Genomic DNA, 14,804 nt, shown 5'->3' on the forward strand with positions numbered 1-14,804 from the left:
CTCTCTCTCTCTCTCTCTCTCTCAAGAATAAATAAATGAACTTTTTTTTTTAAGCCTGTAAATACCCTATATAACAGGGTTTGGAGCTTCCTGGTGGGTGAATACATGAAGATGCTGGGAGCTCCACGTGTCCCTTCCTTGCTTTCTGCATTTCTTCCACTTGGCTGTCCCTGTATTGTACCTTTTATAATAAACCAGTAATGGTAAGTAAAGTGCTTTCCTGAGTCCTGGGAGCCCTTCTAGCAAATGATCGATTCCAAGGAGGAGGTCACGGGAGCGCCCAAAGTACAGCTGGTTGGTCAGAAGTGCACTTGGCCCAGGCTTGGGACTGGCGTCTGAAGTAGAAACCATCTTGTGGACTGTCCTCAACCTGTAGGGTCTGTGCTAATTCCAGGTGCTTAGAGTCAGAACTGAATTGAATTTTAGAACACCCAGCTGGTATCTGGAGAGTTGGGGAATTGATTGTCAATGTGAGGGGAAAAAAAAACCATATATTTAGTGTCATCAGTGAAATGTTTTGAGCAGAAAATACCAAAATAGTTGGTGCCAAGAATGGGATGCTGTTTGGTAGTAAAAACAGCACTTCAGGGGGCGCCTGGGTGGCTCAGTCGGTTGAGCAGCCAACTTCGGCTCAGGTCATGATCTCACAGTCCGTGAGTTCGAGCCCCGCGTCGGGCTCTGTGCTGACAGCTCAGAGCCTGGAGCCTGTTTCGGATTCTGTGTCTCCCTCTCTCTCTGACCCTCCCCCGTTCATGCTTTGTCTCTCTCTGTCTCAAAAATAAATAAACGTTAAAAAAAAAATTTTTAAAAAAACCCAGCACCTCAGGGGGCGCCTGGGTGGCTTGGTCCATTAAGCCTCCCACTTGGGCTTAGTTCATGATCTCAAGGTTTTTGGGTTTGAGCCCTGCATCAGGCTCACTGCTGTCAGCACAGAGCCTACTTCGGATCCTCTGTCCCCTTCTCTCCCTGCCCATCCCCTGCTCATGCTCTCTCTCAAAAATAAATAAACACTTTTAAAAAACCAAATAGCACCTCAGAACTAAGCACCTTTAAAAATATGTATTCCCCATAAATTCAGTAAGAGATTATCAGAAAAAAAAATTACCAAATTGTACTTTTTTAAATTTTTATTATTTTTTAAATGTATTTATTTATTTTGAGAGAGAGAGAGAGAGAGAGAGAGAATCCCAAGCAGGCTCCATGCTGTGGTGAAGGGGAGGGTAGGAGAGGGCTCAGTCCCAGGAATGGTGAGATCCTGACCTAAACCCAGACAAGATTAGGAGGGGAGGCTTAATCTACTGGGCCACCCAGCCACCCCTTTGTTATTTTAATTAACCAAACAGAAACACACATTACATTACTTTCCTCTTCAGTTTCAGACTTTGAGTTCAGCCCATCTTTACATCTGGAGTTTTAAAAATATTGGCGTAATCATGTCAAAACTTTGCCTTTTTAAATATTTAGACTGCAAAATGTTTCATATACCTTTGTCTTTTCCTAGAATTTTAAGTCAACTTTCTTTTTTCTTGTTGATCACAAAATCCATAAGCCTTCACCTTGTCAATTACATAGCATAGTTGCACTCCAAGGTTCTGAATAGAGCAGCTCTGTGGAATATTGTCTATGAACCTCTTTGGAACTGACTTCAAGGAGTCCTTAGACTTTCCGGACTAAATCCTCTCTTTTTCAGAACTGTGGAACTGATCTGCCCATTGCTGTCCTTTGTAAACTCCACTTTTTTGTATCCCATATTTTATTTTACTTTATTTTATTTTATTTTTAATTAAAAAAATTTTTTTACAGGAAGCCATCAAAATCCTCGAAGAGGAAGCAGGCAAAAACATCTTTGATCTTGGCCACAGCAACTTCTTACTCAACATGTCTCCAGAGGCAAGGGAAACAAAAGCAAAAGTGAACTATTGGGAGCTCATCAAAATAAAAAGCTTCTGCACAGCAAAGGAAACAATCAGCAAAACTAAAAGGCAACCGACAGAATGGGACAAGATATTTGCAAATGACATACCAGATAAAGGGTTAGTATCCAATATCTATAAAGAACTTATCAAACTCAACACCCAAAAAATAAACAATCCAGTGACTAAACGGGCAAAAGACATGAATAGACACTTCTCCAAAGAAGACATCCAGATGGCCAACTGACACATGAAAAAATGTTCAACATCACTCATTATCAGGGAAATACACATCAAAACCACAATGAGATACCACCTTACACCTGTCAGAATGGCTCACATTAACGACTCAGGCAACAACAGATATTGGCGAGAATGCAGAAAGAGAGGCTCTCTTTTGCATTGCTGGTGGGAATGCAAACTGGTACAGCCACTCTGGAAAACAGTGTAGAGGTTCCTCAAAAAACTAAAAATAGAACTACCCAGGACCCAGCAATTGCACTACTAGGCATTTATCCAAGGGATACATGTGTGTTGTTTCGAAGGGGCACATGCACCCCAATGTTTATAGCAGCACTATCGACAATAGCCAAAGTATTGAAAGAGTCCAAATGTCCATCGATGGATGAATGGATAAAGAACATATGGTATATATATATATATATATATATATATATATATATATATAATGGAATATTAGTCAACAATCAAAAAGAATGAAATCTTGCCATTTGCAACGACGTGTATGGAACTGGAGGGTATTATGTTAAGTGAAATTAGTCAGAGAAAGACAAATATCCTATGACTTCATTCATATGGGGACTTTATGACACAGCACAGATGAACATAATGGAAGGGAAGCAAAAATAATATAAAAACAGGGAGGGGGACAAAACATAAAAGATTCTTAAATATAGAGAATAAACAGAGGGTTACTGGAGGGATTGTGGGAGGAGTTACTGGATGGGCTAAATGGGTAAGGGGCAGTAAGGAATCTACTTCTGAAATCATTGTTGCACTATATGCTAATTTGCATGTAAGTTTAAAAAATAAAATTTAAAAAATTTTTAACATTTATTTGTTTTTTTGAGAGACAGAGAAAGACAGAGAGTGAGCGGGAGAGGGGCAGAGAGAGAGGGAGACACAGAATCGGAAGCAGGCTCCAGGCTCTGAGCTGTCAGCACAGAACCTGACATGGGGCTTGAACTCACGAACCTCAAGATCATGACCTGAGCTGAAGTCAGATGCTTAACCGACGAAGCCACCCAGGTGCCCCTATTTTTAATTTTTTAAAACTAGCCTCCCAATGTGGGGCTTGAACTAACGACCTTGAGATCAAAGGCCACATGTGCTACCAACTGAGCCAGCCAGGCTCCCCTGTATCTCATATTTTAGATCCAGTTTCGGCTTCGTTGGGTATAACCTACGGTAATTTCTTTTTAGAAAGTCACTTGCATTGTAAACGTTCTAAGACTATGTACCTAGTAATGTCTCTATACAAGTATCACTCTTTGAATGTCACTTAGTAGTTAATCATGGCTGGCCCACTACAGTATATAAGTTCATACCTGTGGCTTGATGATTGTGAAGAGTTTCCACTGTCCGTTTCTTAGGGGGATTTGCTCCGATGGTAGACATATTTTGAGGTGTCTGCTCAACCTATTAGCCAACAACTCCTCCCTGGGAAGATCTCTTCATCCTGAGATATGCTGTGAGGTCCCATCTCAATGATCAGACTATTAGAGGAAATTTAACCCAGTTTGGGACAATGCACTTTCCTCTCTTGGATATTTGGTATAGGGAGGGGGATCAAGGTCAACCTCTCCCACTCCTAAAGCATGTAATCTTGAAAATTATGGGGCAACCATATTCTATCCTTCAGAAAGCGAGAGCAAAATCCAGTCTGCAGAGAGAGAGAATAACTAAGCAAAATAAGGGAGGAAAGATATCAAGCGAGAGTTCTGTTAGTTTAACTCTGGACTCTTGAATCTGAAAAGGTAAAATGTGGGAGGAGATAAACTAAAACTCTGTAGAATTCTGAAGAAGGTGAAGAAACTCAGCATCACTCTGCGTACACACTTTACGATACAGTTACTTGCCTGCCAACTTGAGACTGGAAAGAATTTTTTTCAATTTTTTCAAGTAAAAGGAGATACAATACTAGTCGAGTTTATACAATGAGAACTAAGAAGAGGAAACTTATTATCGTACAACCAGTTCAAAATGCAAAATTTCATCAAATATTCACTGGGCACCTACTTTATGGACAGCAATTGATTCATCACTGGAGACGCAAAGGTGAATGGGACACAGTTCCTGCTCTTGAAGTTCATGGTCCAAGAGGGTCCAGAGAGGCCGACAGCTAAAGGACACAGTGAAGGCAGCGGCCAGATCATAGGGGACCAAAAGTGGCAGCAAGGGGCCCAGGATGGGAACCAGGAGCCTGTGAAGAGCAGAAGGGCGAGTGGAGAGGAGGGAGGTTCCCACACCAGAGGCCTCTGAGAGGCCAGGGTCCCATGCCCACTTTGCCCAGGACACTTGGGTGTATGCCTGCTGTCTCATCATTATTTACAACTTTCCTTCTCTCTCCTAAATCATGCGGTCACCCTAGGTAGGACCAGGGCCGAAAAGCGTGTAGTGAAGACAGCAAAATGAAGGCCACACAAAATGAAGAGACTGATGTCAGTTGGGGGGGGGGGGGGGGCGGTGATGGACGAGCAGGCTACAGTGGGCTGAGAAATCAGTGGAAGGGGAGGCATCATGAATGCTTCTTCCAAGTAACTGGCCATCAGGGGGCAGAAGTGGACCTGTGGCTAGAAGGCCCAGAGTGCAGAGGGAGGGCTCTTTACCAGGTGGACAGACCATGGCAAGTTGACCAGCTGATGGGGACAGCCAGGTAAGAGGAAGACGGTAAAGACTGGGCACAGTGACTTCACTGTGTAATCTCAGGATGGATTGGGGTCCCCATGGATTGGGGTGGGAGGATTGGGAGCACAGGGGCAGGGACTGGCCACACAGGCAGCAGGAGAGCCTCTTTTCCACTCGGATGGTGCTATGGACCGAATGTGTCCCCCCCAAATTCATATGTTGAAACCCCATCCCTCATTGTGGCTATATTTGTAGATAGAGCCTATAGGGAGGTAATTAAGGTTAAGGTCATAACAGTGAAACCCTGATCTGATAGGATTAGTGTCCTTACAAGAAGAGAAACCAGAGATCTCACTCTGTCTCTCTGTACCCACTCAGATGAGGACAGAGCAGGAAGAGAGGTCTCACCAGAACCCAGCCCTACCAGCCCTTCATCTGGGACATCCAGCTCCAGAACCATGAGAAAATAAATTTCTGTTGGTTGAGCCACCCAATCTGTGGTAATTTGTTATGGCAGCCCAAGATGACTGAGACAGATGGGAGGGAAGGGGACGGGGCAGGGGTGGGGAGCGGCAGACAATTTAGTCACGTCTATGAGGGCAAGGTGTTGGTCAGAGTAAGTTCATTCTCTGACTTTCAGGAAATAGGAAGCAAGCCTGTCCATTGAACATGAAAGAGGTTGGTAACGTCAGGAACATGAGATGACCCATGGACATCATGGAGAGCCCACAGGGGAGGGACTGATGTTGGACATGTGGGGATTCTGGAGAAGATTGGAAACCTTGGAAACCCTGGCAGTATGGTGGGTTGGGACTGCAGGACATGGCCAAGCAGGAGTGTCCCTTCCCCAAATGCCCTCTGGAATTGGTCAGACACAGAATGCTGAGGCTGGGCCCCAGGTATTATTATTTTCTGGAGTCCACATGAATGCTCAGCAGCCCTCTGTTTATAATGTAAGCAAGTCGATAGGATCTGAGTGTTGTGGGTTTTACCTCGGGCTGCAGGCTGTCCCAACGCCCCAGTGAAGGTCAGCGGTGAGGAACCTCAGCTTGCTAAGGGCAGGGAAGCAAGGAGCAAATCAGGGACATTGGGGGTCCCACTGTGGCGGGGAACTCTCACTCTGGTTACGAAGTCTGATCTTTCAGCGAGGGGTGCCAGGAAGAGAGCTGAGCCCTCCCATGGCATGAAGGAAGTCATAGGCCAGAGATTTGGGGGACAGGGTGGAGGGAGGTGGGCTCCATGGGAATGCAGAAAGGTGATGTCAAAGCTAAGAGAAGCAGCCTCCTAGGGGTGCCTGGATGGCTCAGCTATGCGGCTGACTTTTGGTTTTGACTCAGGTCATGATCTCTAGGTTTAAGCTCAGCCTCGGGCTCGCGCTGGCACTGGGGGGCCTGCTTGGGATTCTCTCTCTTTCTCTGCTCCTCCCCTTCTTATACGCAATCTCTTGAAGGAACCCCCCTAACCAGTTTGAGAAGTGTACCTCCTGTTTGATTGATTTTGTGACCCCAAGCTCATCTCTACCCGCCTCAATAAAATGCTGTGTGTAATTCAATATTTGTTTTATGTTTTATAACACGAAAAGATAAAACTGAAATTAATGTCATTTATAGGCTTGGGAGAGAATTTTATGACAGCCCCTTGGGCACCAGAAACCAGTGCAGGCCTCTTTCTGGGACCAGATGCCTGTGCTGGTTAGGAATCCCTGGGCTGGGTCTTCACATCACGTCTGGCTAGGCGACCCTGACAAATGGCTTCACCTCTTTCTGAGCCTCTGTTTCTGCCTCTGCACAATGAAGGTTATGATCGTTTTTGTTTTTTTTTTTTAAGTTTATTTGGAGAGAGAGAGAGAGAACAAGCAAGAGCATGAACAGGAGAAGGGCAGGGAGAGAGAGAAAATCCCAAGCAGGCTCCATAGGGTCAGCACAGAGCCAGATGTGGGGCTCTGATGCACGAACCATGAGATCATGACCTGAGCTGGACACAAGAGTCCAACGATCAACCGACCAAGACACCCGGGGGCCCCAAAGGCTCCAATTGTTGATGTGGGAATGACATTGGATCGTGCTGGCGAGGACTTGGCCGAGTATCCGGTGTGAAGTACGTGCTCAAAAAAGGCAAACCGTTATCACCATCGTCATTCACGTTAATTTTAGAGTAAAGATTTCAAAAGAAATCCATAAATATTTCCCCAGAAAATGAGAAAGTGATTTTTCAGGTACATAGAAAATCCCAGGGACCCTCCTCTGAGGAGTTATCAATAGCCAGACCCCTCAGGGGACCCTTGCAGGCCTTCCTACAAGTCTGCTCCCCGGCTTGCCACAGAGCTTGTCAGCCTGTGGATGCAGGAACACCGTGTGCCAAGACTTCTGTTTCTGAGCCATCAACGGAGACGGGATGGAGACAGGAGGGAAAGTGGGAGGGAGGCTGGAGAAGATCAAGTCCAGTCTCGGTGCAAGTCTTGTCGGGAAGTGGGTTTTCATCAGGTACACTTGTTCTGTCTTCGGCCCACGTTCCCTGTCACCAAACCCACTGCCCCGAATCCAACACGCGATGAACACCTGTTGGTAGTTCCGCTAACGCGTTTCCCCGGAAACAGGACAACCTTCAAGGCAGTGGTTCTCGACCGCAGGCAGTTCTGCCCTCTCAGCCTCCCAGGGGACACTGGGCAGTGTCTGGAAAGATTTTTCTGTTGGCACAACTTGGAGATGCTCCTGGCTTCTAGTGGGTAAAGGCCAGGGATGGTGCTAGATAGCATACGAGGCACAGGCCAGCCCCCCACAACAAAGAATTGGGGGGCTCCCCTCTCTCCATCATGTCTCCATTATTCCCACCCTTTCGCTTCCTCCATGCTGAGGGAGGGCATAGCCCCCTTCCTGGCACCCCTCGCCGAAAACTCAGCTTTAGTATCCGGGATTAGGGGTGTCAAGAAACCTCACTTGATTTTAACTCACTAAGGTTATCAAGTTGGCAGCTTGCCAGATGCCACGGATTAAAAAACCGGACCTTGAAGGGCTATTTTTTATTTGCTTGACACGCTTATGCACAATTTTCTAAGCAACAATTGTCCTCAGGGTGTCATTGTTTCTTACTCGCTGCTAATAGGAAAGCGCCACAGCTTACGACACTCCTTTTGGGTATCACTGTTTCATTCTTTCACTCCTTCATTCATTCACCCATTCACTCAACCAACACAGACTCATTGGGCTCCTCCTTACACTGGGGTGGCTCTACGGACAGAGAGTGAATAGAAAGAAATCTCAGGGTGTGTTTATTGGGGAGGAGGAGGACAGATGCTCTAGTAAATAATGACAATATCATTCTGGGTAAAAGCCCTCATGAGATACACGGGGCCTGGGATAGCAAAGGGGAGTGTGGCCCACATGTCCTATGGAGGTCTCAGAACACTGGCCCCTTCAACCATCATCACTTTCTGGTTTCTATTTGCAAGGGATCCCCCTGACACCTCCCTGTATGGCAAGGTGAGGGACTGGGGTGGGGAGTGACAATCAACAATTTGGCCTATTAATGCCCATTAGGAAGAGGCCTATGATCTCCCTCAAGGGGGAGGGGCAAATGAATAAAAAAAATTGTTTGAATGCCCTTAAATGTCTAAATCAAATGTCTGACCACTCAGAGTAAAAAAAAAAACAGAAGGTAAGCAGGGTTTCAAAGCCTGGGAAATACTCCAACCAAAGTAGGTCAGCTCCATTCTTATTTATTAAAGGAGTTCTTGCCAAGAAGTATGAGACCTCAGGTCTGGATAAGCCCAGAAAACACCCGGAGGACCAAGACTTGCACACAGGAAACCATCTTATAATACAAGGCGGTACATGAGTGTATGAAAAGGACATTTAAGACGACATAAGGGAGAGGGCCCTGGATGAGTGAGAATCAAGAGATCTGGGTTCTAGTCCCAGCTCCACCACTAACTTGCAGATTTGGGGCAGGTCTCTTTTCTCTGTGGGTCTCAGTTTGCTCATCTGTACCATAAGGGAATTGGACCAGAGCATAAGGAAGCAGCCTTCCAAGGCACACTGAAGACTCATTTCCCCCACTGCTTATTCTTGACATACCCTAGGGTTCCCTTTGAGATGAAAAAGTTAACCCTCGGTCCTGAAGCCCAGACACCTGTTGATTTCTTCTGACAACCTCAGGGTTACTGCAAATACTTAAGAAGGAGGTGGGAAAGGTCACAAGGAGGAAGCTGTTGCCTCTCCCATCCCTGGGCTCTTTATAACAACATACCTAGAGGCTTTGAATTGTCCCCAGTGTCCCAGGTGGCATTTCCTCAAACTGGGAATTCAGATTAATGAGTGGGTACTGTTGTTCTAGCATATTCCAGTACCAGCACTGCCACTGATGAGAAGAGGCTCCGCGGTTACACGGGAGATGGGAACGAAAGTCCCAAATTCCACCCTTCCAAACTTACTGCTGCTGGAATGTCACGGAGCTGCCAGAAAGATGGGGGCATCTCCTGAGCATCAACACTCCCATCAGCTTTGGAAGCAAAGGTTTTTCTTACAGTCAAACAGGAGAGGACTACCGAAGGCAAGGTCGTTGGATACCAGGAAGGACTTGCCCAGGACACAGACTGGAGACTCAGAATTGGGTCCCCAAGCACTTTTCCTGGGGAGTTTCTTGGCACAGAGGCCTTGAGGGCCAGTTGGTAATGCTGGGAGGAAGAAGTGGTTCTGGAATCTACACCCCTTCCCTATTCCTTCCATCCAGCCTGTCTGAATACGGCCACTCTCTCATTCGCAAATCCCAGTGGGAGAGACCCCGGATTCCCAGGAGTTTCTGTGGGAAAGGAAAACAAGCCACCCACTCTGCCTTTCTCTTTTCTTTTCCAGCTCCTCCCTGGACCGGGTTTGCGGAGACTGCTACTCCCAGAACTCTCCAGACGTGCAGACTTTAGGGAGCCAAATCCCACAGGAGAGGGAGGGAGCTGTGAATGCTCCCACCACAGAGCCGGAAGCTCCAGCCAGAGCTTTTTGAGGTTTTTCCCTTCTGCAGTCCTGTGTGCGTGTGCGTGCATGCGTGTGTGTGTGTGTGTGTGTGTGTGTGTGTGTGTGTGTGTAAATGTCAAGGCTTTGGGGCAGACGGATGTGGGTTCCAATCGCCTTTTCCTGGGGCAAGATTTTTGGCCTCCGAGAGCCTCGGTTCCCTAGACCCTAAAGCGAGGGTGACAATATCAGCCGATTGTAAGGTTCCAATGAACTATGGATGGAGGGTGCCCAGAATACATTAGGCGCCGCCAGGGCGCCTCCAGTTTCCGTCGAAGTGCAGCCTGGAGGAAGGGGTGGCTTGGGGGGCCGAGGGGGTTTATCTTACAGCTGCCTTGGCCCGACTCACTTGCTGTTTTTATCCTGGGAGAGAAGGCTATAGAGAGAGGAGCTGACAGGGATGATCCTTGCTGGGGACAGGGTGTTAGAGTTCCCACTCCATCGAGGAAGATCTGCGCCCCTCCACGCCCGCCACGCAGGGTATCCGCGGAGAGGCACGGTACTCACGGTGTGCGCAGCGCAGGCGAACAGCAGCAGCAACGGCAACAGCAGCGGGCGGGGACGCATGGTGCCCCGCGCTCTCCCCGTGGGCGCCTCGACGGCCGCGCACCTGTGCGCACCCCCGGCCCGGGGGCTCAACGCCCTCCGCAGGGTCCCGCGCCCCGGCCTGCAGCCGCGGCCGGAGGAGCCATGGCAGGGCCACCTAAGCCGCGGCGAGCCCCGGGACTGCTTCTCCTCGGAAGAGGTGGCAGCGCGCTAAGCCGCCCAGCCCATTGATAAGGACGCTGCGCCGCCCGCCCGCGCTCCTCCACCCGGCCGCGACTGGCAGGGAGCCGGCGCGCGGGCCTGCTGGGGAGGAGGCGGGAGGGGGAGGGGGGGGGCTGCAGGGGAGGAGGCGGGGGGGGGGGGGGCGGAGGTTACAGAGGAGGAGGCGGGGGGGGGGGGGGCTTCAGGGGAGGAGGCGGGGGTGGGGGCTGCAGCCGGCTCCCGCAAGCTCAGCCCGGGGCGGGGGCGGAGGAGACCGGGAGAGGGCATGCTGGCTTAGCCTTCCACGCTGCAGCACCCCCGAGTCCGGAAAGAGCATTCTCGAAGTTCTCGAAGTTCTGGGGCAGCCCTGCCGCAACCTTGCTGCCACCTCGTTGAGTCTCAGGGCTAACGAGACCCACCTTAGGGGACGAAGAAGGTTGTGCCTGTGCTCTGTGGGTATAGCACAGCGGGTGCTCCGTGAATGCCTTTGCATCTACTTGGGTGGGTCAGCTACTTGGCACTTTATTTCTGATTTTCACTTTGTGTTTCTTCATTCATTATTAAAGTTGTGCACGCTCCTTGTAGGACATTACACGCCCGTGGGCGCCGTCACCCAGGGGAAGTTTGGGTGACCAGGTGAGACCCAGGGGGACCCTGTGGCACACCCAGGAATTCTGGTGGCTGTGCTGAAGAGAACCGCCTGGTGGCTTCCTGGTGTCCCTGAGAAGCTATTTAAGCACGGGGCAGGTCTTCTCAGTAGCCTGCTCAACCCTGAGTCTGAGTGCCCAGAGGGCCTGGAGGCTGGCTTTTAGCCTCTCAGTACAAGGCACCCTCAAATGGCTCGTCTAGATTCAAGTTTTTCTTTCTCTGCTCTGGTGCCCACTCCCTTCCTCTTGGCTCTCCTATCTTACCCTTTCTCCCAGCACTTTAAGTACACATCAGCTCCTTGAATTCCCCCCCACCCCTTTAGAGATATTATGCCCATTTGACAGAGAAGGGCATTGAGGATGCAGAAGACAGTGCTGTTGCCAGGTACATGCGACTCAGCAGTTCAGATGGAAAAGCCTGGGTCTGCATACACTTCCATAACTAACCCTGATTTTCTGTGACTGACCTCTGGTTGGATTGCTAACCTGCTCGCTCTTAAAACAACACATTCTAGCCCTTAGCAGCCTTCCCTACCCAAAGAAGCTATTGATAAAGGTACAGTTGGTAAATCACAGCAGAAATAAAAGGGGAAAAAATGTTTTCAGCTCTCAGCTCCATACTAAATGCCCTGTATGTATCCGCCTAAAGTATACATGAACATGAGCTCATTTTTAAGAACTTTGGCCCCAGAAATACTCACCCAAAGACTCAATGAAATATATGCAGGGATGTTTCTGGAAGCACTGTCACAGGACCAGAGAACAGGACATAATGTATGTGGAAGAGGAACACTTAGCCCCACCTTGATATTTCCTTCCTCCAGGAGTGCAGCCATGAGTATAACCCTCCTGACCTTCTCTACCTGCTCAGTAACGCCCTCCCCCTAACACAGACACACACACACACACACACACACACACACACACACACACACCGGTGGGGGAGCTCTATGTGATTCACACATTTAGGATAAGGACTGGCATGAGGTTCTGCACCTCCCCCCTCCCTCCCTTGCCTTTGACAGGTCCCCCACCTGCAAAGAGCCTATCACTGGATTGCTGTAGCCAGGCTGTCATTGCAGGTCAACTCTGCCCTTGTGAGCCAGTATCACCAGTGACAGGGCGGTGGTCTATGTAATTCTGCAGTTCGGTGCTAGAAAACCCTCTTGCCTGTAAGTATAAACCACATTATCCAAGATTGACTTTATTACCCATGAAAGTGATATTTGGCCTCATCTGTCTTACGTTTTTTTTAAAAAGTTTATTTATTTATTTTGAGAGAGAGAAAGCACAAGCTGGGTAGAGGGGCAGAGAGAGAAAGGGAAAATCCCAAGCAGGCTCCACACTGTCAGCACAGAGCCCGACGCGGGGCTCAAACTCACAAACCTGCAAGCTGAAATCAAAGAGTCCAACGCTTAACCTAAGCCTGAGCCACTCAGGAGCCCCTGGCCTCATCTGTCTTAACCTTAATTCTTAAATGGTTCAAGATTCAGGCTAGAAAGAATGTTGCTTCCTGGGGCCCTGAAACCCCAACACCCTAAATGTGCATCCGAAAGAAGATGCTGTAAGGACTTGCCATTCTTACTGATTAGACTTCCATGTTGCTTGAACATCTTCTGTAAACCGCTGTATGTATTGCTTTTTTGATGGAAAAAATTTTTCAAGAAAACAATACACAAAAATGTAATCTGTGCCGTATACAGATTGCCAGTAACAAAGCAGAGCAACATTTGTTCTGGGCAATTTAATAAATTTCTGGCCCGCGGCAAGCTATTCTTCCTTAAATGGGAGGCAGCCTCTCTGAGCATTGAGAAAAGGGTCTCAAGTGCTTGGTGAGAAGCCCATTTACAAGCCACGGTTAGTGGTTTTGCAAAACACGTCTGAGAAAACAACTCCATGATAGGAGTGGAGGGAAGAGGTAGCAAAAGAACAACGTATTTAGTACCTGCCAGGAGCTGGAGAACCTTTTAGGAACTTGGGATAGGTCATGTAGCCAGTCCTTCCCGCCTGTATGAGGGATATTTACTTTCCTTGATTGGTTGATGACACTCGAGGCTTAGGCACTCACCTCCAACAACACAGCTAACAAGGGACAGGGGGGCAAGGTTTAAACCCAGGACTGAGCGCAAAGCCTCTGCCCTTTGCTCTTTGCCCTTTGCACTGGACTAGAGTTCCTCTCAATCGTGAAGATGACTTCCTGGGGCACCCGGGTGGCTCAGTTGGTTGAGCGGTTGAGCATCGCGTAGGACATGGTTTGTGAGTTCCAACCCCACATGGGACTCGTTGCTGTCATGCCTGTCAACACAGAGCCTGCTTCAGACCCTCTGCCCCCTCTCTCTGCCCCTCCCCCCTTGCGCTCTCCCCAAAATAAAAAAAGTATTTTAAAGTTTTTTTTTTAATGTTTATTTATTTTTTTAGAGAGATAGGGAGAGAGGGAGCATGAGAGGCAGAGGGGCAGAGAGAGAAGGAGACACAGAATCCAAAGCAGGCTCCAGGCTCTGAGCTGTCAGCACAGAGCCCAACGCGGGGCTCGAACTCACAGAGTGCAAGATCATGACCTGAGCCGAAGTCAGAGGCTTAACTGACTGAGCCACCCAGGCGCCCCAAAATTAAAAATATATATATATTTTTTTTTTATTTAAAAAAAATTTTTTTACCGTTGTTTATTTATTTTTGAGACAGAGAAAGACAGAGCATGAACAGGGGAGGGGCAGAGAAAGAGGGAGACACAGAATCGGAAGCAGGCTCCAGGCTCCGAGCCATCAGCTCAGAGCCCGACGCGGGGCCCCGAACTCACAGACCGCGAGATCATGACCTGAGCCGAAGTCGGACACTTAACCGACTGAGCCACCCAGGCACCCCTAAAAAAATATTTTTAAAAAGATGACTTCCTTACCGTGCTTTTGCATGTATCATCTTGTTTGACCCTCAAAACCCCATGGGGCAGGCAGGCCCAGCAGGAGGTCTGGCAGGAAAGGGAGAACCCTTGGCTCAAATAGTTTCACTGACGAAAAGTCAGCTGAATTTAACGAAAGGACCATTAAAGGAGCAGAGGTGTGGGCAAGTTTAAGGGCACCGATGAGGGACAACAAGGTTCCAGGGACCAACAACAGTGGGCCAAAAGAATGGCAAAGACTCTCTCCTTGAGGAAACTTGATCTCAGCTCCTCAGGGCCCTTTTCTTGACTAGGACTTGACCTTGGTGCCCTCTGTCTCTGGCCTGCCCAGCCCAGTCTTAGCAAGTCTGGCCGTCTTCAGCTTAGTGAGAATCCTTCCAACTCTTGATGGCTGACCAAACTTGATATCTAATCAAGTCCCTCATTCCCACCTCTGATGTCTCAATCCCGACCTGCCTTCAGCAAGAATCCTGTTAAATTCTGTTAGCAACAATCCCCACCCCCACCTTGGTATCTCCTCTTAGGGATCTTCCATCCACTGCCCCCTCACTGTGCTCCTTGGCCATAAGTCCCCACTTGTTCTTGCTTTATTCCAAGTTGGGCTCCGTCTCTCTCCCTTCTTGCAATACCACTATTGTAAGTCTTGAATGAATTCTTCCTTACCATTTTAATAACTGTCAGATAACATTTTCTATAACAAGGGGCAAGGAGAGAAAACAGTGTCCCCGAA

The 14,804-nt window shown here is 48.4% G+C and overlaps 1 protein-coding gene across 2 annotated transcripts in view; it reads right to left on the bottom strand.

The window, feature by feature from the left end:
• The window catches only part of SCTR (secretin receptor), a 78,149-nt gene extending 67,559 nt beyond the window's left edge, over positions 1-10,590 (bottom strand). The window contains exon 1 of one of the 2 annotated variants that reach the window (XR_002085822.2): positions 10,292-10,590. Coding sequence is in view for 1 of the 2 variants with exons in the window: in XM_019469352.2 (XP_019324897.1) it covers positions 10,292-10,351 (60 nt within the window). In the remaining variant the exon portion in view is untranslated. The remainder of the gene's footprint in view (positions 1-10,291) is intronic. The other variant, XM_019469352.2, reaches the window with a different exon arrangement.
• Positions 10,591-14,804: the final 4,214 nt, after the last annotated feature.

Source organism: Panthera pardus, unplaced genomic scaffold (genome assembly GCF_024362965.1).
Source record: "Panthera pardus isolate Hobbes unplaced genomic scaffold, ASM2436296v1 HiC_scaffold_10, whole genome shotgun sequence".
NCBI lineage: Eukaryota > Metazoa > Chordata > Mammalia > Carnivora > Felidae > Panthera > Panthera pardus.